The 21,782-nt window shown below is 36.7% G+C and overlaps 2 protein-coding genes across 2 annotated transcripts; one reads left to right on the top strand and one right to left on the bottom strand.

Annotated features, from left to right (window-relative positions):
• The first annotated feature begins 1,432 nt into the window (after nt 1–1,432).
• LOC101313204 (vacuolar protein sorting-associated protein 36-like) lies at nt 1,433–9,826 on the top strand. Its single transcript, XM_004296656.1, has 9 exons — nt 1,433–1,554; nt 3,471–4,206; nt 4,314–4,517; nt 5,314–5,407; nt 5,513–5,570; nt 5,767–5,836; nt 7,053–7,188; nt 7,307–7,391; nt 9,412–9,826. The coding sequence occupies exons 2-9, from the start codon at nt 3,577–3,579 to the stop codon at nt 9,467–9,469; spliced, it is 1,335 nt and encodes a 444-aa protein (XP_004296704.1). The 5' UTR covers nt 1,433–1,554; nt 3,471–3,576; the 3' UTR covers nt 9,470–9,826.
• Nucleotides 9,827–12,085: 2,259 nt separating this feature from the next.
• Nucleotides 12,086–21,567, bottom strand: LOC101312919 (putative prolyl 4-hydroxylase-like). Its single transcript, XM_004296655.1, has 13 exons — nt 21,440–21,567; nt 20,901–20,948; nt 19,888–19,956; nt 18,210–18,290; nt 17,479–17,531; nt 16,933–16,998; nt 16,103–16,177; nt 15,446–15,520; nt 14,190–14,260; nt 14,050–14,101; nt 13,839–13,928; nt 12,853–12,945; nt 12,086–12,665 (listed from the first exon to the last, which is right to left on the bottom strand). The coding sequence occupies exons 1-13, from the start codon at nt 21,501–21,503 to the stop codon at nt 12,558–12,560; spliced, it is 945 nt and encodes a 314-aa protein (XP_004296703.1). The 5' UTR covers nt 21,504–21,567; the 3' UTR covers nt 12,086–12,557.
• Between the last annotated feature and the right edge of the window lie 215 nt (nt 21,568–21,782).

The following is a 21,782-nucleotide window of genomic DNA, read 5'->3' as shown; positions in this document are numbered from 1 at the left end:
ATTTGTTAGGGATAAATTTGACATATATAACAATAATGTTACAATTAATAATATAGAGAAGAAAAAAAACCTGGTCCATCATGTTATCGCCGCTCGCTATATTATTGCGGGATTGAAGTTGTGCATTGTGCCAATCTTTGAGCATCTTTTTCAAATGCCGAAATTGAGATTGAAGAGCACTAGGGCTTCGACTTGTTGGAGGACCACGCCAATTTTCCACATAATCGGCAAAAACTTTTTCCCATAACTTTGAAAGACTTATCGATTTGCCGGTGATCGGACACACGGTTACACGAGCCCAAGAATCGCACAATTGAATTTTCTCATCTTCTTGCCAATTGCAATTAGAATCTCCCATAGTTGGATGAGATAAGAAGAAATAGAAGCTGAAATTGATGAAGGGAGAAGATGGAGAGGTAAACTTTGAAAAGTTTGGTGTGAGAAATTATAGAAAGAGGATGAGTATTTATAGGAGAGTTTCTGTATTTTTTTTCTAACCAGGTGTATAAATTTTTAAGTAGTAAAAACAAGAAAAAAAAAAAAATAACAAGTCCGTTGCTATTTAATTATAGCCACATGATTCAAATCTAATGGCTGTAATCAAAGAGTCCGTTAAATTTTTTTACCGTTGAACATATATCCGTTTGACTGACATGTGATAAGGGAACAGATTTTTCAGTGGAGCCCATCAATTGCCCGGGCTAAATATAACCGGTGCATTGAGTTTTTTTGCAGAACGTGTGGGTCCCAGCTTTTGCCTTGGCAAATTACACTACCGCTGCAATTGCTCTAAGACACCTTGTTCTTCAATAATAATAAATAATAAAAAAACCACTCTGCACGGAAAATTAATAGATAAAAGGAAAAAGATCCCTCTACCGTAAGCTCCGAGTAAAAGTAATTTGAGCCTGACCATTAACCAAAAAAGAGTATCTCATTGTATTTCACACACTGCATGACCAATTGCACCCAACCCTAGCCAGGTTAACATAGCCTGTAAATAGCACCACTTCATATGTTCATAAACGACACTTATGCATCTAACGAGATATCTCATTGACAAGAGGAGTGTTAATTATTAGTGATTTCACGACCAGAATGAAAGCATTTTGAGAAAGTGAGATAATGTCTCGTAGCATTTTCTTTCCTTTATTTCATTATTTAAGTGAAGTGGCAAAGAAGACCGGAGAATTGCATTAAAAAAAAATTGCTGTTTGGGTGCGTAGAGGTCGTGATTTGAAATAACAGTTCTTGTTGCAATAACCATGCTCCAGGAAAGAAAATCTAGGTGGGGTAGAAGTGACCGTAGAACTTCAACAGTAGAATTTTACTAGTTTGCAAAAAAATACACCTTTTTTTACGTCAACAACTTTGTTATCACAAAACCCCAGCTCAGCTAGTTAAGGGAACTGGGTTATAAACCCCGTTGTTTAAAGAAAAAAGAAAGAAAAAGCCGATGATCGGTTTGTGCTAGCAAAGAAGAAAGAACTGGGTCTATTGCTATTAACATTCCAAAACGCTAGTGGTTCGCAGGCTGCTGTTTGTCTGCTCAAGGTACGCTCCCATAAACCCCAAATTCATCGATTTCTTTTCTGCAAAATATATGGATTGATGATTGCTTCTGCGTTTTGCCATTTTGGTTGTATAAAACTGAGAATGACTGTAACTTGTACGTGTTGGGTTTCGATTTGTAGTACCAATTATCTTGTTTTGATCTAAAGAAACAATTCAAAAACTAGTTACATAGAATGATTTTGATATCAGGGTTAACTAGGAGTCATAATCTTTTTGAAATGATGGAGTTGAGGTCGTTACTCTCCTCAAACAATTTGCGGAATCCAGTATTTCATAACCGTTTTCAGGAGTAGAGCTCCGTGAGAGCATACAACTTCGTTTACTTAATCTCAGAGAAGAGTTTATCACTTGCAACGTTTACAATTTTGAATGTTGAGGAGGAAAAACCAACTGGAAAGAGCCTTTAAGATTGTGAGATTTAGGGGTCTTTTGCAGTTTACATAGAACATATAGTAATGTGCACCACTGATTGCCTAAGTTTTTATGAGGTGAGACATTGAAGACCCGCAAATATCTTGAATAGAGCTCCTAGTATATCCATAGACAAGACACCTTCTGAGTTGTGGACTGGGAAAAAACCGAGTTTAATGCATTATGACAACGGTAGATTAAATTTGGTTAAGTGATGGTGTCACGTGGTTTTGTTGAAAATCCATTGGATGAGTGTGTATGTCGATGACATTCTTCTTTCTACCAGTGATTCAACTCTTTTAAATCAGACTAAAGATCTATTGTCCAGAAACTTCGTAATGAAAGACTTAGGTGCAGCTTCGTATGTGCTTGTTATTGAGACTAGTATAGATAGAAGCAGGGATCTTTTAGGCTTGTCAGAAAAGTTATATCAGAAATTTCTCAAAAGATTATAATGGATAGCTGTTCCACAGGAGATGCTCCAATTACTAAAGGTTATTTGTTGCAAGGACCACTGGGACCAGTGTCCTAGAAACAATTTAGAGCAGGAAGCCATGAAAGATAAACCTTATGCTTCCCTTGTAGGGAGTTTAATGTATGCTTTTAGGTCTGCTCTAGACCTAATATTTCCTGTTCTGTTGGTATGCTTGGTATATTCTAAACAAACCCAGGTCATGCTCACTGGGTTGCAGGGAAAAAGGTTTGAGATACTTACAAGGCACTCGAGATGACCTTTTATTTTACAGAAGAGTTGAGGGCCAGGAGTTAGCTGTCATAGGATATTCAAATGCCGATTTGGAAAAATGAATCAGAAATTAGAAAAAGTCCTACTTCTGGTTGTCAGTACTTAGAAAAGTTTTGCACATGTACTTAATTGATATATATCAGTAAAGTTGATCTATATATGGTTGTCATATGGATAATTGCTGATGATCTGGAATCATGCAAGTTCAGTGCATCAGAAACATTAAAGGATCGTTGATATATAGAGCATAAGGTAGTTAAAGCCACTAGCAGGCTCTATATGATTATCTGGTGTTGGTTTTTTGTGTAAGTTCAGTTCTGATTCTGGTCATTATAGAGTGCTTGCATTTTCATTTAAATGCTTGTTTACTACGGTTCTGTATATGTAGTTTTTTTTGTACAAGACTTGAAGTTGAGTTACAAATATGTATAATATTGTGATCACTATAGAGGTTCATGTAATTGACAGAATTATTGCTTAATGAATTAATATGAAACTCCAAGTGAGAGAATGTAAGACTTTTACTGGACTTGCATATAATATGGATTTCATCAAGTTTAAACTTAAAGCACAAGAATTAAGGGATTTTTTTTTTGAGGAAGAAAAGAATTAAGGGTTATGCATGTTATTTGTTATCTGGGTTGTACAACATTGAGGATTGTGACTTAAATAAATGTAGTATATGAAAGTGCAATTGTATGTGAACTTATATTCTCAATGAATATGGTATGCTTTGCAGATGGAATCTATTTAGTATTTAAGATGGAATCCTTTATCATAAGGATTTTGGACCACTAGCTCCTATGAGACCACCTGCAAATTCATCATAATCGTAAACATCAGCAATGGCTGGAAATTGCCTTGAAGTGGTGGAGCTAACAAGCAGTGGACGCCCAGTCCTCCTCCCATCAGAGATTGAATGTTCACTCCTCTCTGCTGTAGACCTCGAATGTGAAGAACTCCCCAACTTTCCTAACCTCAAATCGGCTATCCTCACCCTCACCACCCACCGCCTCTTGTGGCTCCCTGACTCCTCTTCACAAGGAGCCTCTTCAGCCATCCCACTCGCCTCCATCACCCACATCTTCTCTGCCAAAAAATCCCTCAAGTCCATGTTCGCCTCGCCTCGAATCCGGTTCCAGCTTTCAGTGTCACCCGACGGCCGGGTTTCGAGTTCAGGTTCAGGTTCCAGGTCCATCGTCGTTACAGTGGTTGTGAGGGGGAAGGGTGCTGATTTGGATGTGTTTTTGACCAAGTTTTGGGATAACTGGCGAGGAAGAGCCTGGGAGACTGGGAATGCTGATGTCACTTCAGGCTCTGTGTCTGGTTCTGGGTCAACTTCTTCTGGGTTATACACTAAGGAAGGAACGGTGAGGATGGTCGGGGTGTCTGGAATACTCAGGAAGGAACAAGAGATGTGGGAGACTACTGATAAGAGCTTGCAGGACGCTTTCCAGGACTTGAATGCTCTCATGGTAATATTCTCATTGTTTGCGTACTGGCATAATTGTAGGTATTTTAGAACCCATACTTTTTTCTCTGTTTATGCTTGGTTTTAAGTTGTAGACATTTAACATTACAGAGTAAAGCTAAAGAGATGGTGTTGCTAGCAGAGAAAATGAGGCAAAAGCTTTTATCCAGCTCGACTTCTCAGCCTAGTGCAGCAGAGGACGAGGAATTGGGTTCCAAACAAGAAATGCAAGACTGGTTACTTAGTGTTGGTATTATCTCGCCTGTCACCAAAGAGTCTGCTGGTGCTCTTTACCACCAACAATTGTCACGTCAGGTTGTTATCTTTCAATTTTCAATTCACGTGAAACTTTGTTTATTTTGTCACTGTTAAAAGTGGTTAAAGCAAGGAACCTGTATTTGCCAGATTCGTTACATGAATCTCTGTCACCGAAGAGAAGCTAATATCACCCTTGGACCTTTGATGTTACATACTTTATGAAAGTCTTTAATTTTTATTTACCTTATGGTCTACCATTTTGATTATTTTTCTTTTAGTTGAAAGGAGATCATCAACCTTTTTTCTTAATAAAAGTGAGTGAGAAACAGCTCTTCTACGTTGACAACAGATCCACACCCAAATTCCCTAGCCTTTAGTCTTCTCTCCAGATCAATATATTTCTACTCCCAAAGGGAAAAGTTCTTCCTTCTTAGGCACTTGTGTGAGAGCAAGCATTGGAACCCTTGACATGAGCAACTCTAATCCTTCTGATTTATATGCTCTACATGGTCTCCACCTAGTGAGAAGAAACAGTTTGTATATGATATTTTCTAGGTTTTGGACAGGACGTATGAAATTATGCTTCTATTTTTTTGTTCCGTTATTGAATATGATTTGATCTTTTAGGGTATGTTATTAGGCTCTCTGCGACTAAGCAATAATTCTTGTTGCATTTACCAAGTATTAGACTATTAGTTATGTAGGTATACTGAACTAATTTGCCATTAGGATGAAAAGTGCATCCCGGTGCTTACTGTTTTAAATGTTTTTCACCTTCTTTCTTTTTGCTAGAAATTATCTTCACTATAAGAAAATAAAACTAATTATCTATTTTTTTCCATGTGATGAATAGTTGGCAGATTTTGTCAGGCTTCCACTTGAGAGAGCTGGAGGAATGATGAATCTTATAGATATTTACTGTCTCTTCAATCGTGCTCGAGGAACAGGTATTTTTCTTGTCCTCCTATCCGTTTTTTTGTCAGAAAGATTTTTTTTCGGTTACTTGCCAGAATGTTTACAGATCAAACATGGTATTGTATCTCACTATGCAGAATTGATCTCGCCAGAGGATTTGCTTCAAGCATGTGTTCTGTGGGAGAAGTTTGATGTGTAAGTAGGATATCCTTTAATTTGTTAATATGGACATATCTTAGGATAATCAGGCTGGATGTAGAGACTCTTGTAAAGATGATTTTTGGACACTTCCCTCTTCCGAAGATGTTCAGAACTGTTAGATTCCTGAATTGTTTGCTGGAACTTTTTAGGGATCTTGTTATTTTCCATAAATCTTGTTCTATGTTTGCAGCCCAGTAATGCTTCGGAAGTTTGATAGTGGGGTCATGGTAATCCAGAATAAGTCCCACAGTGATGAAGAGGTAATATTATAGTTTTATAATCTGTTTCCTGTTGTTTGAATCTAATAATTGTGATGATAAAACTCTACTTTTCACTTATTTGATAAACATTGTGAATTTGTGATATGATGTGTATAATGAGTTCATGATGACCTTTAGATGATACAATGAGATTCATTCACAGGTTTCTACTTAAAATGGTTAGGAATCGAGTTTTATAAACGTGACGGTTCATGTCAATGCTAGATAGTACTGATATGGTGCTCATTTGTGGTCTTAGTGTTGCTAGAGGTTACTTATGTTTAATATAAATATCTAAATCCACATTTTTGCATTGCATCCATACAATACGTCTGTTCTGCATCCATTCTTTAGAAGCAACCTCAAGGCAACACTTTTATTGCCATTGAGGCAAAACAAATACTTACTAAATCACATGTAACTAATGTTAATAATATACTTCAAAACGTAACTACTGTTTTGCAGTTTCATGGCTTGAAAATAGGACTGTAATCATGTTAAAGTATAGAATCGAATTGAGTTTTCTAGCTTGCTATAGACTTGATTAGATGTGCAAGCTTGAGCTCCAGCTTGAAGATCAGTTCCCAAGTTCACTTGGTTAAATTTCTGCATGCTAGAACTTGGCTCATTTTTTCTAAAAAAGAGAAGCAAGCATTTGGATCTTATTGCTACCAAATATGTACAATTGTACATATTATGTATTGACTGTCATATAAATTCACATAATATATGTATATGCATATGTTATTTATATAAATGTGTACATATTTGGTTGTACAGTTTTCAGCATTACTGGTTAAGATTGGAAACGGAAGTGTTAGGAATTACCTGATGCCATTGTCTTATAAGATATTGTTTAGCATATTCGAGGAATTTCTTTCATTTTGTTCAATAATGTTGTGGTAACATGTTAAATGATGTTTAAGGATGACTGCTTATAGAGTTCAGAAGCTATGGCTGCTATCCGTTTACAGCTCAGTATCATTTTTCTTTTCTTTCATCCAAAACTGTGTTGCACTGAAGCATTGCCATAAAGCTAGTCTGCTACAAACCCTTGCTTTGGGGTTTTAATCCCTTTAATTTATAATTTGTAGCCAATTTGTGTTTGTTAGATTGAGAGCATATATTGGAAGTGTAAGATTATCCGATTGATGCTGTGCTTTGCATTTCAAGTAGCATAACAATAGGTTGAACTCACTACCTTTGTCAAGTACAGATCTTTGCTAAAATTAAGACGCTTGCAACACAGCCCGATGCTCTTCGAACTGGTATAAGTGCGAGAGATGCTGCAATCACGGTAGGTATTGCGCCAGGCATGGCCAAGGAGCATCTTCTAACTGCTGAAAGCAAAGGTGAATTGTTGAATGACTTTCTTTTGACAGGAGTGCAATAGAACCAGGTTTTTTTTTAATGGAACTTCTGTTATGGTTAAGGTTCAGATTAATAATAATATTTGGGTATTATTGGCAGGCTATCTATGCAGGGATATTAGCGCAGATGGTTTTCGGTTTTATATTAACCTGTTTCCAGAAATCGACCCAAACAATGTTTACTTGTAAGTAACATGTTCTATATCTTGGCAGCATAATTTTTCTCCTTTATGGTGTGACTATTTGTTACCGTGACTCAGTTTGATTCATCTCAAAAATCAAAGAATCTTTGACAAATTTTGTTATTAGTAGATGTACCATACAGTATTCCTTATTTGGTAAGATGGTTATAAGAGACTGAAAAGATAGGGTAGTGTATATACGTTTTATATTTTGGCTGTAGTATGAGGTATACACAGAATGGATATAGATATGCACATTTTTTATTGTTTGTGTGGTTTGATTTACAAGTGAAAGAATTTGCATGAAACCTGATGGTGCTTTTATTTTTCAATTTTAATTTTGTTGGTATTTCTCATTGGACTGATTCTTTTGCCCTTGGGAATTGGGATAAATGGTCATCCATCATTTTTATTAGGTCCTGGCTTAACTTCCGTACACACCATGTAGGAGCTGGTCTATATAACTTATACTCACTCAACTATTTATATATATTTGTTAACTGGTCATTGAAATGATATTTTAACTCTGCAGGGAGAAGCAAGAAATGGTGAGAGAGTGAATAGAGTGGGCCGGAGAATGTTGAGAAAGTAAGAAAACAGAAAGGGTTTAGAAGAAACAGGGATTTCTTAGCTGTAGAAGGGAGAAATAGAATGAGAGAGGTTAGGGGAGAGGATACAAGGCCAAGCCTTAATAAGATAAAATCTCAATTCATTCCGATATGACCTTCGGATTACATTAGAAAGCTATTTATAGACTTCAAATTAAACCCTTAGACTCCTAGAATACCATAAGACTAATATAACTTATTAATAATGAGACTCTTAAATACTTAAGACTTAAATAGACATAAAGACACACTCAAGACTCTTAAAAACATTAGACTCATTATTATTCTTTTCATAACTAAAATAAACCTGGCAAGACCCTTAATTTAAACTACCAAGTGGACTTTCCTTTGGACCAAAAAGGGTTGGGCTTAGTCTTTGGCTTCCAAAGGGGATATTTCTGTTCCAGCCAGCTTATGGCTGCTCCATCACGGTAGTTCATTTTAGTTGTGAACTATAAACCACACTTATTTGTTGGGTCATTGAAACTTTTTTATACAATCTGATATATTTATACTCAGTGCCCACTGATATAGACTTGCAGTATATGGTAGGAACCTGCCAGATTGAACAGTTAATTCTGACTGGGATAGATGATGATTGGCTTTACATATCTACTCATTTTGCCGTTTTGGGGTTTTCCATGAATAGTCTTGTATTAATGTTGACCATAAAGTAATATACACTTGCATAAAATTTCCCTTATTGACTTGTCTTCTTCCCAGACAATGTGTTCATACTGTTGTTATGTACCTCAAAAGCATTTCTTGGCTGTAGATATCTAATAGTCTTGAGGCCTTCCCTGTGCAGCTGGAAAACCTAGGATTGAATTTATGCTTACATTGTTTAGTTGAGTATGGTGAGATTACACTAGCCATTACTGTAGAACATATAATCAACATTTCAGGTTGCAGAAAAACTGGTTTTTGACCAACTAGAATCTATGACCATAGCCTAGATAATACACATTCAATGTAAGAAACAGCATCACAGCAAAATTGATGAATCACGAATGCTTTAAACACACGTGACTTTGTGGTCTCACCTGCGATATACAGAGCAGTTAATTAGTGCACAAAATAACTTATTTACACAATTGAATTTTGTCGATTTCCGGAAAAGAATGTCCCTATTGCTGTTCTGTCTGCTTGATTTGTTGGTTTACTGGGATTTAGACAGTCGCAGTTTGTACTATTTGTTCATTTTCTTTCATGAATTTCTTTCAAAATCCCTCAATCTACTTTCCTATTTCACAAATCTTGACTGTTGCTCCTTGAAAACCACCAAATTTGTTAGGCAATCTGAAAACAAGAGCCGTTTTACATCACATGCATCTTTAAGTTAAACAGTTAGCTAAACTTTATAAATATTGCTGGCCTGTATTCTATTATTTGTAATTAGTGCTGTTTTTGGACAGAGTAAAAGATTATGGAGTCTATGACACATGGTTAAGTGTGGCATCTGCTTCTGGATGAGAGACAACTTGTGCACTACCCCCCTATTTACTTCCTCATACTAACCGCAGCAAGGTTGAGACAAATTGATGAACGCGGAGAAGTTCTTTAGATTCCAAAGTACATCTTGGTGATTGTAGACTAGAACTTTCAGAAACATGCATCAACCACCTTCTTGGACCCATTGTGACACCCACGAGTATTCTTTTCTGGGAGCTGGTAATAGTTATCTTGTATTTGTATTTGACTTGTACATTTGAACAAGGAGGGGAAACCAACCCCCCATACAACATAAGTTCAGAGCTCACAAAATATATTTTGTGCTGCTCGTCTTGTTTTTTTTTTTTTTTTTTTTGATAAATGGGTGGTGGTCAAAAGGCAAATGAAAAGAACAGCTCAGGTAGTCGTAGGACTCCTAGTCTCCTATGATAGGAGCTATCTCGATCTCTATATCACACAAGTCATCCAGAACCACACTGTTGATAAGTGGAGGACGTTGCAGTAGAGATTGAACTCCAAACTCAGAATTCCAACTGGCCTTGGAGAGCATGTCAGCAACCATAAGTTACTCGCTCCTCTGTACATATGCTTGTAGAAACCTACATCTATCAATCATCAATGCCATGGTTCATTTCCACCAAAATATACCAGAATCACTTGAACCAACATCTTAGTTTAGCTTCGGGAACTGAAACCCCTCCTTATTATCATAAAGCCAAAGATCCAAGATCCCTTGAAGTCAGGAATTAATCCTCCTGCACCAATCTGACCAACATGGTCTTGTTTCTGCAACAACGTGAGGTAAGCAGACTTGACTGTGAATCGTCCATTTGAAGTAGCATTCCAGAATAGTTTGTCTCTTCCTCCATTTATTCTTAGAGGAACAGTGGCTTCATGTTACCTCAACATAGCAACATCCCACGCAAGAGGTAGATCAAGTTCAACATCCAGAACTAGGGTCCTTAACATACGGCAAATCAAGCAGCCACTTGCCAGTCCAGAAGCTTATCATATTACGATCACCAACCCTCTAAGATAACCCTTGAACTCAATATTCTAGCCCCAAAGACAATTGCTCTCCGAGTGCAAGGGGAACATCGCTAGGACTACAGATGGAGTCCCTATATCATCTCCAGCTTATATTTGCCAACATTGCCTCTCCAGCCGATCTCTTACCTCTATTCTTGTACCAGGGTGTCAAGAGGGAGTTCAATGAAAGCTTTTGATAGACGCATATTATGCTCTGTTCTTAATGTATTTCCGACCCCATGAGATAAGGAGTTGGAGCTAAACTCCACATTGCACCTAGCCACCTAGACCAGAAATTGGCGTCCTTATTTCCTCCATCTGCCGTGAGTCTCCTCAATGCATATCTATTTGAATTTTGGACTTCTCTGCAGCCACAAGATCGGATTAAATCCAACGGATGAGATAGCAAAACCTCTATATAAGGGAGCCTAGTTTCAACGTCAAAGCCATCACTTCCTACGCTAGAAAATCAGAAAAACATTGTCACTCTCCCTGCCATTGCCGCGAGTCCCTAGAGCCAAGAAGGAGAAGAACCTCTTCTGCTTTGGACTTCTCGAGAAGCATTGAAGTCTCTAGCACAGCCTTGCACGTCTACAAGTCTCGAAAGGCCATCGAAGAACATTGAAAAGTGTAATCCTATGCCTAGAACTTTCTGTTTATTTTGTTCTTGTGTTTTATATTTCGATTTGAGACTATGTGTTTTATATTTCGAATTGGATGGAAACTTTGTTAAGGACACTGTTAATTTTCAGTTGATAATAAGTATGTTTCTAAAGTTCTAATGATGTTGTGTGATCGAGTTTGTTGCTTTATTGAATCGTCGAAAGTATGTGTCTTGTTTGATTTACATTGACTCGATTGCAATTCTGTCGACATAGCGAACCTCAACTACTGCGTTCTCAAATTTTCATGTGTTTCTTCTATTCTTCCAAGTTCAAAAAGAGCCAACTTATTTGCACTTGAAGACTTGAGGTGCACCACCTGATGAAATAAATCTAAAAAATTGGTCAAATGGACCCAAAGGCCAAAGCTTTATACACCTATAGTATACTCATGAGCTACAGCTTCATACGCAATGCACACTGGTTTCATTTGTTTCTACCCTAGCCTACATTGAAAGCACACATCATCGACCTTCATATGGCGCAAACCTCAAATAGATGTTTTTGTTTTCAAGAAAACATCGCTCTACCAGGTCACCTGTCCAGCTCAAACATAGATTTTGGGATTTCTTTTTGATCTGATTGAGTGCAACAACTTCAAAGGAACAAGTCACATTATCATGAATCTGTGGAGTGCTTTAAGAGAGATCATTTGCTGCAAAAAGAAATTTCATCATGTTGCCAATTACTTTTAATTGAGTTTATAAACCACGTCAAATAGACTGATATCTATCAATTTCTGCACCCTCAGTTGCTTCAGGATCAAAACAATAAGAGCTCGACTTATTTGAGAGATTTGCGCTCCTTTATTCAAACTTTTTAAAAAAAAGGTAGCAATATCTTCCCCGATAACATGCCAGAACTTTTCATAGATGCCTCTTGGCTTACCATATGGGAAACTTATGTCATGATGGTAAGCTATGCTGCTCTTAGGAATGGGAGTATGGGACACTAATTCCGCACTTTAATTGCCATTACGTTCCAAAGCGCTCAGATGAATATTAAAGAATCTGTAAATTTGTTGTCTTTGGAAGGAAATGTAACAAAGTCAAATGTCCCACCAATGGTTTCGAGAAATGGTTTCATAAGCTAGATTTTGCCATCAAGAAGCAGTTGCATTTTTGTCTATCCCGTCATAGCAACAGAATTTCATCACAAGATGCACCTCATCCCATTACTACTCTCCAAGATCATATGCACTCTTCAGTTTCTATCATGAATATTGAGTATGATGTTCTGTTTAATCCTGCTACTACCTAAACTGTGGCGGTATAACACTACTCTTGATGCTCATCATATTTGGAATGCCAAACTTGATGTCCATCATGGCTCAGAGATATCTGACTATACGTATCTATCTCATGAACCAAGTAAAAGCCCCAAAATTATATAACTTAAGAGGAGCTAAGCTAGAAAATTCAAGAGGTAGCTCTTTGCCTCATCCATTTTGTGGCTGACCATTTCTCCCCTGCTAGCACCTCACATCCTCCATGTATGCTATTTGGATCTGATTGGCCATCCAGACCCTGAAAAATAAAAGATCACATTTGTTTAAATGAATTAGATTGTCCATCTGTCAGACCAATCTTTACTCAACTCAAAGCAAAAAAACTTACAAAAAAGTAATCAAGTCATCACCAGATAAGACAACTTCATCATTTGGTTTTTTGAAAAAATGCAACTATTAATGCATCGTTTGAAAGAGAAACTAACCATGCTCCAGAAAAGTACAGCGTCTCCTTTAGTTGGCTTTACAGACATACCCTTGACCACTTTTCCACCACAGCTACATTCACCTGAGCCAGCCTGAAATCTAAAACTTGAAACACAGACTTGTGGTGCAACTTTTCAAAGAATAATACATGCACAAGTGATGATGGTAAGAGAATTACAACTGAGACAAATAAAAATTATCTTATCTTTATAAAAAGAGCATGTTTGACAACCTAACCTCACTACCTGAGGAAAATCCTTGGCAGACCACAAGCACCAAGTATTTTCACGATTCACAAAATCTTGTACTTGAAATTTCAGAAATTAATGGTAATTTGAATGAAATGTTCGGAAGTACCACGGAAGTTCAAATGATTGAACCCTTAAAATGGGATATGCAAGAATTTATGAAGAGTCTTGTTTAGAGCTATATTAGCACAATAGTGTAAGAACCTATCTTTCGCCCTCAGCTCGATAAGGTTTTTTTTTCTCCATAGATTAGAAGGGGCTTATCCTATCACCAAGCCACAGTACTGTGCTGAAATTAACCTAAGGGTCCATGTCTGTAGGACCTTGGGGCCTATGTTTGTTCCTCCCTTGTATTTTACAGGAAGATACAGCCTTTTTATATAAGATAAAAAGAAGACAAAATATCTGCTTTTAGAATAAGTTGAATGACTGAATCTAGCAATTGGGGAATGCTAGCGGTGGACTTGTATTTCCTTTATGGGAAATGCCCACTTAGCAAAATGGTCCAAATACTTAAGTCACTTCATTTATGAAAATAATGAAAATAAATAAATAAAAACTTTTTACTTCACTTTTGTCTGAAAAGATTAAAAGAACATGTATGGACGGCCGGATCGAATCCTAAGAAACCACCTTAACAACACACATTATTCAGTTATGTGAACATGATTAAGTAGCAGGTCTAACAAGTATAGCAGCAACATGCAATGAAGCATCCAATTAGGAAAAGAAAGTACCATGGGGAAATAAGTTTCTCCACCCTCAACATTGGCACTCAGATACATCAGAATTGTCGCCACTCGCTGACCACCTCGTTTCAAGTTAAACTGTCAGCACCGAAAGATTTTGTAAGTTAATATCAAAATTTACGAAAAAAGAATCAAGTGTCTGCAATTGAAAGGACAAATATAAAGTGGGGGGGGGGGGGGTGGGGTTAAAGAAACTTACAGTATCAGAGAAGTAGTCATGATGAGGTTTATAATACTGATCCTTTTCATACCTGTGCTGCTGCAGATGTTAGCCTTGATACTGAATATATCGCTCTGCATGTTCCTGAAATCGACTTTACACTCAAATAAGTGACGTACCTCAAAACTTGAATCAGTTCCCCATTTTCTATTGGTACTTGAGAATAGACAGATATACGTTTTTCAATTGCCTGATTAAGAGAAAGAGGAGCACAGTTAGAGTTTGTTTTGCTCTTCAACCACAAAATTATGCTAATACTCAATAAATGAAGATAGAAAGTACAAGTAGACATCAGATACAAAGCTTAAAAGTAGACATTACACAAGCTCAACTATATCCGTCTACTCCTACCTCCTTCCTCTCCACCTCACATATATACAACTCAAGGAAACAAATAGTTAACAGATATGCAGGTTTTCTCAAGTTCATATGAATTGCTGATGGTAGCGTATTAAACGATCACTCGGCCAAGAAACGACATCCAATATTTTGTCTCAAGTACTCTGACTACTCTCGCAGTATCACCAAAACAAAGTACTCCCCGATCATGACTCAACATGAAAAAATACTCCTAGAAGATTAAGGCGTTGACATCATATTTCACATGGTGCAACTCCGAGATCTACCACTTATTTCTTCTTATTGTATACCTCTAAATAGTCGGTACATTAGTAAAAGAAAAGCATCCAAGACAGCTAAGGGACTCCCCCATTTACCAAATTTTTGTAGGCCCTTCTGTATTCAGCTAAGGTACTCAGCTATCATTCATTCAATCAGTGAAACAGATTGAGATTCCACACATTCAACATGATCTTTTAAACTACCTCCACATTGCATTCAACATGATATTCATGCAGCCACTTCCAAAAAATTTAAACCGCTGGGACAAATTTATATGCTCCAACCAATTTTTTGAGCATTGAAAATCAAGAGTCATACCGGAATGCCACTCCTAAATCAAGTATTCGAGATTTTGATTGAAGGAGGGAAAACTAAATATGTAGTCAACATCCAGGAGAAACACTTGCAAACTCTTACTCCCATGCAGAACGAAATAAAGAGGCAGGTTGCGAACTCTATGTAGGAATTATGACTGGTACACGTAGGACATAACCGGAGTGGTAAATTAATTCAAATACGGTCCAGACACAACAATTGCTTGATGATTGATGACACCTTTGACGATAATGAATGTAAATATAGAAAGATATGGATGCATTTCTGGTTGCTTTTCCTTATGACTATAGATACAGGTATGTGCCACAAGTTTCCAGGATAATGGTGTAAAATAAAAGGTAGCCCACAAATCTGACAGTGTGAACAGAAAAGGCCTTCATTAATAAAATATGGGGGAATTGTGCTTAAAACAAACTACCTGTATCATTGGGAACTTCTTCTCTTGAGGACTCAAGAACATACCAGAGCTGGTACGTACCTTACTCTTGATCCCCTGGAAAAAAAAAGGATAAACAATATGATTATGCACTTAACTGGAAAGGGAAATGTATTAGCTTTGAAGTTATAACATCTTTTAAGAGTCAGAATTTTATTGAAAAGAAAATGAATGTACATAGAAGTGTATAACTAATGCACTGAACTTAGAGAACAAGAAGTACCAAACAGCCACAGCAATTCAACCACTAACAATTGGTATACGTAGCATTACCGGCCCATGTACGTCTAAACTAACATATTCGAGACAGTAGGTGAAAATAAGGATACAAATGGACCACTAACAACAGATACAAGCAGCCTTACAAACGTGCTAACAGATTACATTAATGGAGTTGCAAGAATTTTCAGACCCAAAAATAAATAACTGAACAAAAACGAGTAGAAAGCATTAAATACTTTGTTTGGATGATATCATGCTGAAGTCTATCCTCACTTCAAAATAACATCATACCATTACTTTTGTGGGTTCTAATAAAAAAATGCAAAAAACTGAAAAGGACAGGCAAGACACCCAAAACATGACATAAGATCCACCATTTATATAATAATCTCCAATTTGAGAAAAGAGGGTGCACACCTTTCCTGTCTTAATGTCCACTACAGTGGATACCTGAAGGCGAGGAGAGGCAATAGCTCTAAGATAGTCGCATTCCTGTAATGAGCATAAAACTTTCAATTTAGAAACTATGTTCTACAGCTTCCTTTTTTAGATTAGGAAAAGCTCCTCAATAATCAAGCAAAAACTTCAATAGTTCCACTCTACGTTTCATTTAACATTTGCTTCCAAACAACATTGACACCCTTGCATTTTGCAGCTAAGGATTAACCAACAAATCAAAAATTTCTATCAAGGGAGATCAAATCTTATGTTGAAATTCAAGGTCAAAGGTTAACAAATTGTGTACTAAACTTAGAACTGAACAGTTCACATCAAAAACCAAAGAAATGATTTTACAAAATCTAGTAGTACAAACCAACTTAAATTATTGAAAATGACCTATTTCTCATTAGATGAAAAGCCAGTGAATTGATTCAAATTTTTAATACTCCATACTTTGTGTTCGGGAGTAGTTTTATATAATTCATTCTGTTCCCTTCCGTATGAAAAATATCCTAGGCTCCAAACTCAAATCCACTGCAAATACATGAACTCATTGTTCCTACTTTACCATTACTATTTATCTATATCAATTTATGATACTTTGAATATAATGACCACTATTCTAGCTTGAAAAGTCTAGTACTTGACACTCTTTTACCTACTTTTGAAAGTTGCTATTATCGGTAGCAGTAGCCCAGGTAATATAAAATAGTGCCCAGTAACCGAAGCCAACGGGATTTACAATAAGAGTTCAATCATCATGCAAACTAAACTAGTTGATGATATTAGATATGGAAACTGCATACCTCCATGCTCAAGAAGTTATGAAGCACAATTATTCGAGGTGACCAGCTTATCACTTCTGGTTTGATCTATTATTGACAGGATAGAGAAAGAAAATCAGAATCTCACTATATGCAATGTACAGCGAAAACCCATTTAAATGACATTTTCCTTTCCTCGACCAAACGAAAAGTCATCCGAGGATACAAGACAAGTGTTCTAAAACTAAATTGTTTACGATTTGTCCAATTCAGAATTAAGTTTAATATTCATTTCCTATGAAGTTTCAATATTCATTGATGCAAGGTGCCTAATTAATGATTCTATTCTCTACTCTAAGTGCAGGAATTTCTTCTTTTTTTTTTTCTTTTTTTTTTGGACTGAACTAAGTGCAGGAATTTCATTCTCTGTTAAATGATTCATGGCATCTAGTTTTTTACTTTTTTTTTTGTAAACTCTACTCTAAGTGTAGGAATTTCATTCTCTGTTAAATGATTCATGGCATCAGTTTTTTCTTTTCTTTTCCAAAAGAACAAGAAAACAAATTTAAATGGACATGGATAACATACATATCCAAGTCGTAAAACTTCTGCTTCTTTGTCATTGGTCCAATGAGGAATACCTGAAAATTCAAGATAGAATGAAGGAAATTTGAAAAAAGGTTTCAACCTGCACTGAATGAACACACCACGATGTGCTCTACCATCTCTAAATCACTGTCTTCAATTATTCATGGATGTGATGTATGGTTATAGTTATACTGGACACAATGAATCTGATTTGAGCATCAAAATAAGAAAAGAAATAAGCAACTGCACATACAACCATGATACAATGAGTTAAACCCTGTCAAATACCAGAGTTCTTTTTTCTTTTCTTTTTTGAAAATAGGGTATCCGGATCTTTGACCCAACTAATCCCTAGGCTTCCCGCCTGACCCACAACATTTGGGAAACTGGAAACTCTAGCAATTGCTAGGTGGGTACCATGGGAGAGGGTCAAACCCCAGACCACTTGGGAGCAAACCAAGTGTCTGACCGCTAGACCAACAACTCTTTGGTTGTCAAATACCAGAGTTGATGACAGAAAAAGTACTATATTATATTAGGAAATAATTATGGAAAGTTCACACATGATCACAGAACAATAATACCACACGTGTGCAAGAGGTTCACAAGAAAGAATTACTATAGAGATTAATACTAAACTACAGCACAGGAAGCTATTATCCAGAACCTTAGACTACAGCTCCCTCCAATTTAGCAGAATAAAATCTTTAAAAACTACCAGAGGTGTTTACCCTCCCATGTGCGGGCTGTGCCACTGAGAGGCTTACAATCTTGACCTTGGGTAGAACTTAGCTTTGTAGATAATATCGCAGCTGAGAAAAATTGATATGAGTTATCTAATTAGAAATATATAAAGGAATAGATACAAAAAATCCCAGATGACTCCAGCTTTTATCTCCTATCATTCACTTCAGAGCCTAGCAATCGGGACTACCAACACCAACCACAAAGATAGCTCCCTTACTTCTTCATCTATTAAGTTTCTTTGAGAGCCTAAACCCCAATCAACCTGGAAAGTGTTTGGAACAGCTAAATTATTTCATATTTTGATATGGAATCTAGATAATCTGAAAGCCTTAATAAGATTGACTGTTCCCAAAATCTTGCCCCTTTCCCCTTCACCGACTACTAGCTGAAGGTTCTTGAAAAATTGACTCGTCACAGCAGAAATATCCGTCCAAGGGCATCTACTCACCCTCTGTAGATAGCTAAAGAACTAATTGAAAAAACTGGATTAAGGTTTACAAAAAGTAACCTCATAAGTGTTTTCCAAATAACAATCATCTAAGTAAGATTAAGGTATAACCAAGCATGAGTATGAGTTACACACCTAACCAAACTTAGAATATAGTCTATGAACACAGATAGCAATTACCCCAAGCAAGGGTTAGTCTAGCCTTGACAGAAAAGATAAAACCCTGTGTAGGGGGGTAGGGGTGGATGTAGCCAAGTGGATCAAGGCAGTGGATTGTGAATCCACCACACGCGGGTTCAATATTGGCTGACAAGAATCCCTCCACAACACTTTATCTTCCACCTCCAAAAGGAAAAAACCTCACAGCAGAAAAATTAGTTGAGATGACAGCCAACTCACTCTAGCAACCTGGATAAGTTTATACCTTAATCTTAATACAATCAGATAGTGAAGAAAAAGTGATCATTACTCTTGAACAAAAATTCAGGGACATCCTATTGCAGCATCTCTAGCTTTTCTACGGTGATTATACCATTATTTTTCATGCTCATAAAGCACCTTCTCATTTCATAACAATCTTAAGTTGGTGCAGGAAGACTCTGGTTTGAAGATTAACCTCAGAAAGAGACAACTCTGACAACTACTTAAGCTCTGTCACACTTGTTGGTTTGCAAAGTAGGCCACCATTCAACTCCATTTCATTCACCTTTGGCAACTCCTTCAGCGGTGAAGCTTATTTGGAACCCAGTTAAGGACAAGTCCAGTTTCAGACAGGTCCTCACTTTCCTTAAGGTGGCATGCTCAGCCTCATAAAAGGAACCTTCTGAATTACATCCTCTCCCTTTTCCACATTTAGGATTTAGGAGTTAAATGGTTATTGCAACTTCAGAGGGATTTAGTGGGGAAAGGAGAGAAGAAGAATTTAAGTGGTTGCTGACTGTAGGGCTACGGCTTTGGGAGGCTTTAAGTGACCATGCTTCTAATTAGCCACTGAGTGTAGGGATATCAACAATCTTCTAAAATCCATATTTAATGATCATACTAAGATTTCTTATCCCAAATGCAACCTACTTATAGCATATATGCAAGATAATATAGTAGATTGGATAAACATTGGCGCATTCTAAAGCAAAATTCAAAAGAAGGAAAAAAAGAATACTCTGGTATACTATACACTCAATGTAACTTGACTACAAGTCTACAACCATACTAACCTCCGGGAAACTGAAGATAGCCATCATTTAGACTTCTGCCCACTCTCCTCGAAGGTTGAAACTCAGATCCTGAAGGAAATTTAAAGAGAAGAATCATCCAGTAGAATAAAATGCATAAAACATTATATGCATTTGACTGTCTCAACAAGCACAACAACACTAATAATAATGATGATAATAACAATTATAAATAAAAAAAAGTAACTGATAGAAGATTTCCCACAACTACTCAACCAAGCATATCTGTATAATACTTTCCCCTGGACCAAACTGAGAATTTGAGATAATCAGTGAAGTCTTCTACCAACAGGATATACACATAATAAGCACATTACGTAAGAAACATGAGCACGATGGAGGTAGAAAAGCAAAGTTTTACAAACAGAAAGCATGGAAGAAGACATTCAAGTCTATAGAATCAAAATATATGTCTTCTTAAAAACAAAGAAGGTAAAAATCCATGAATTTCCTATAGAAATTTTATAATTCCATCCAGTCAAGGCTCAGCCATGCTTTATTGATAAACAGAAACAAATTTTATACTCTTGCAAGTTCTCATGTAACACTATATCCAGAATCTGGATCTGAATAGAATAGCATAATTTTCACTCGGAAGCATGCAGTGGGAATCTGAATGCTTTAGTTTGATTCCAAGCAATGCCCATAAAAGTGCAAACCTGATTCTCTCAACTTTCCTGGATCTCTCTATTCACCTTCATTTTGGAAAATTCTATCTAGAATCTCATGGCTCAATTGTTTTAAGGGTGCATCAATAGACCTTCACCCAAGGGATCAGCGCTAAAAGTAAGGGCTTGCCTAGTTTGAAATTTTGGTTTTACAAATAGACATTATACATAGATGCAAAGGGATTCCCATTGTTAAGCTGAAAAGAATTTCTTTCAAAACGATCAATTACAATGTTTGCAAGATAAAGAACAAGGAACAGCAAGCAAAATCTAGCATCTATAAGAGCTAAAGCAGATGAAGATGGTGATTGGAACAAAAACACATACCATATGACTCTTCCAATCTGCGTATAAATGCCAATTGGAACAAAGCACCTGCAATATCAAGACAGTGATTTATTGAAACCCAGTAGTACTAAGAATTTAACACCATTCAGCGAACAGGATTCTTGTTTCAAATAATCATCGAATGCCAAGTTTATATACAATTCACCTTCAGCAATATCCATAGTACACACTATATTCATATTTCGAGATAACGAGCTCTATTTCTACAAAAACATATTCGAGTATGATTTACTTTCTGACTAATAATTGAGTATAAAGAATGAAAATTTTCTGCTTCCGAATTTCACGTTCCAAAGGTAACATCGCACTAACAGCTCGTTAGAAATCACCCACCATTTTAGACCCAAATTTTTCACTCCAAAAAATGGCACTGAATAATCTGATAGCCTTGTCTAGAAGTGAATCTGAAGACATGGGGTTGACTAATATTGAATTCAAATGCCAAGACAGGATCTTTGTTTGGTTTTTCGATCGGCGAAAACAAATGCAGGAGCAAAGATTGAAAGATGGGATAATACCTATTATCATTCCGACAGTGACAAACGTAAGGAGTCCAAACACAATTTTCATAGCGGCAGCCATGGCAGTTGGAGTAGAGAAGCAAAACCCAGCACAAGTTTTTGAAGAGTTTTCGACAGCCGTTGCTTGATTTAGGAAAAATCCGACATTTGTCAAGTCAAGCTGTTGACTCAAATATATCTGGTCTTTCAGGAAAATTCTTAATGCATACCATTCTTCTTTTTATTTATTTATTTTTATGAAAAGAGTAGTTTTAAATATTTTTTTTATTTCAATTTACCTACTCCAACCTTAAGTCCATATTCATTTTAGTCGTCCACATACATGTGTTGGGTTCAGTGC

The sequence above is a fragment of the Fragaria vesca genome, linkage group LG4 (genome assembly GCF_000184155.1).
Source record: "Fragaria vesca subsp. vesca linkage group LG4, FraVesHawaii_1.0, whole genome shotgun sequence".
In the NCBI taxonomy this organism is placed as follows: Eukaryota; Viridiplantae; Streptophyta; class Magnoliopsida; order Rosales; family Rosaceae; genus Fragaria; species Fragaria vesca.
This window is presented reverse-complemented; position numbering and strand designations above follow the sequence as displayed.

Excerpts from the sequence above, each read along its gene's own strand:
- LOC101313204 (XM_004296656.1), top strand. The coding sequence starts at position 3,577 with ATGGCTGGAAATTGCCTTGAAGTGGTGGAGCTAACAAGCAGTGGACGC. Across the intron at positions 4,518-5,313 it reads ACCAACAATTGTCACGTCAG|TTGGCAGATTTTGTCAGGCT; the intron begins GTTGTTATCTTT and ends TGTGATGAATAG. Across the intron at positions 5,408-5,512 it reads CAATCGTGCTCGAGGAACAG|AATTGATCTCGCCAGAGGAT; the intron begins GTATTTTTCTTG and ends CTCACTATGCAG.
- LOC101312919 (XM_004296655.1), bottom strand. The coding sequence starts at position 21,503 with ATGGCTGCCGCTATGAAAATTGTGTTTGGACTCCTTACGTTTGTCACT. Across the intron at positions 17,532-18,209 it reads CACAGCCCGCACATGGGAGG|GTATTCCTCATTGGACCAAT; the intron begins GTAAACACCTCT and ends TTGAATTTTCAG. Across the intron at positions 16,999-17,478 it reads AAGTTTTACGACTTGGATAT|ATCAAACCAGAAGTGATAAG; the intron begins GTATGTTATCCA and ends TGTCAATAATAG.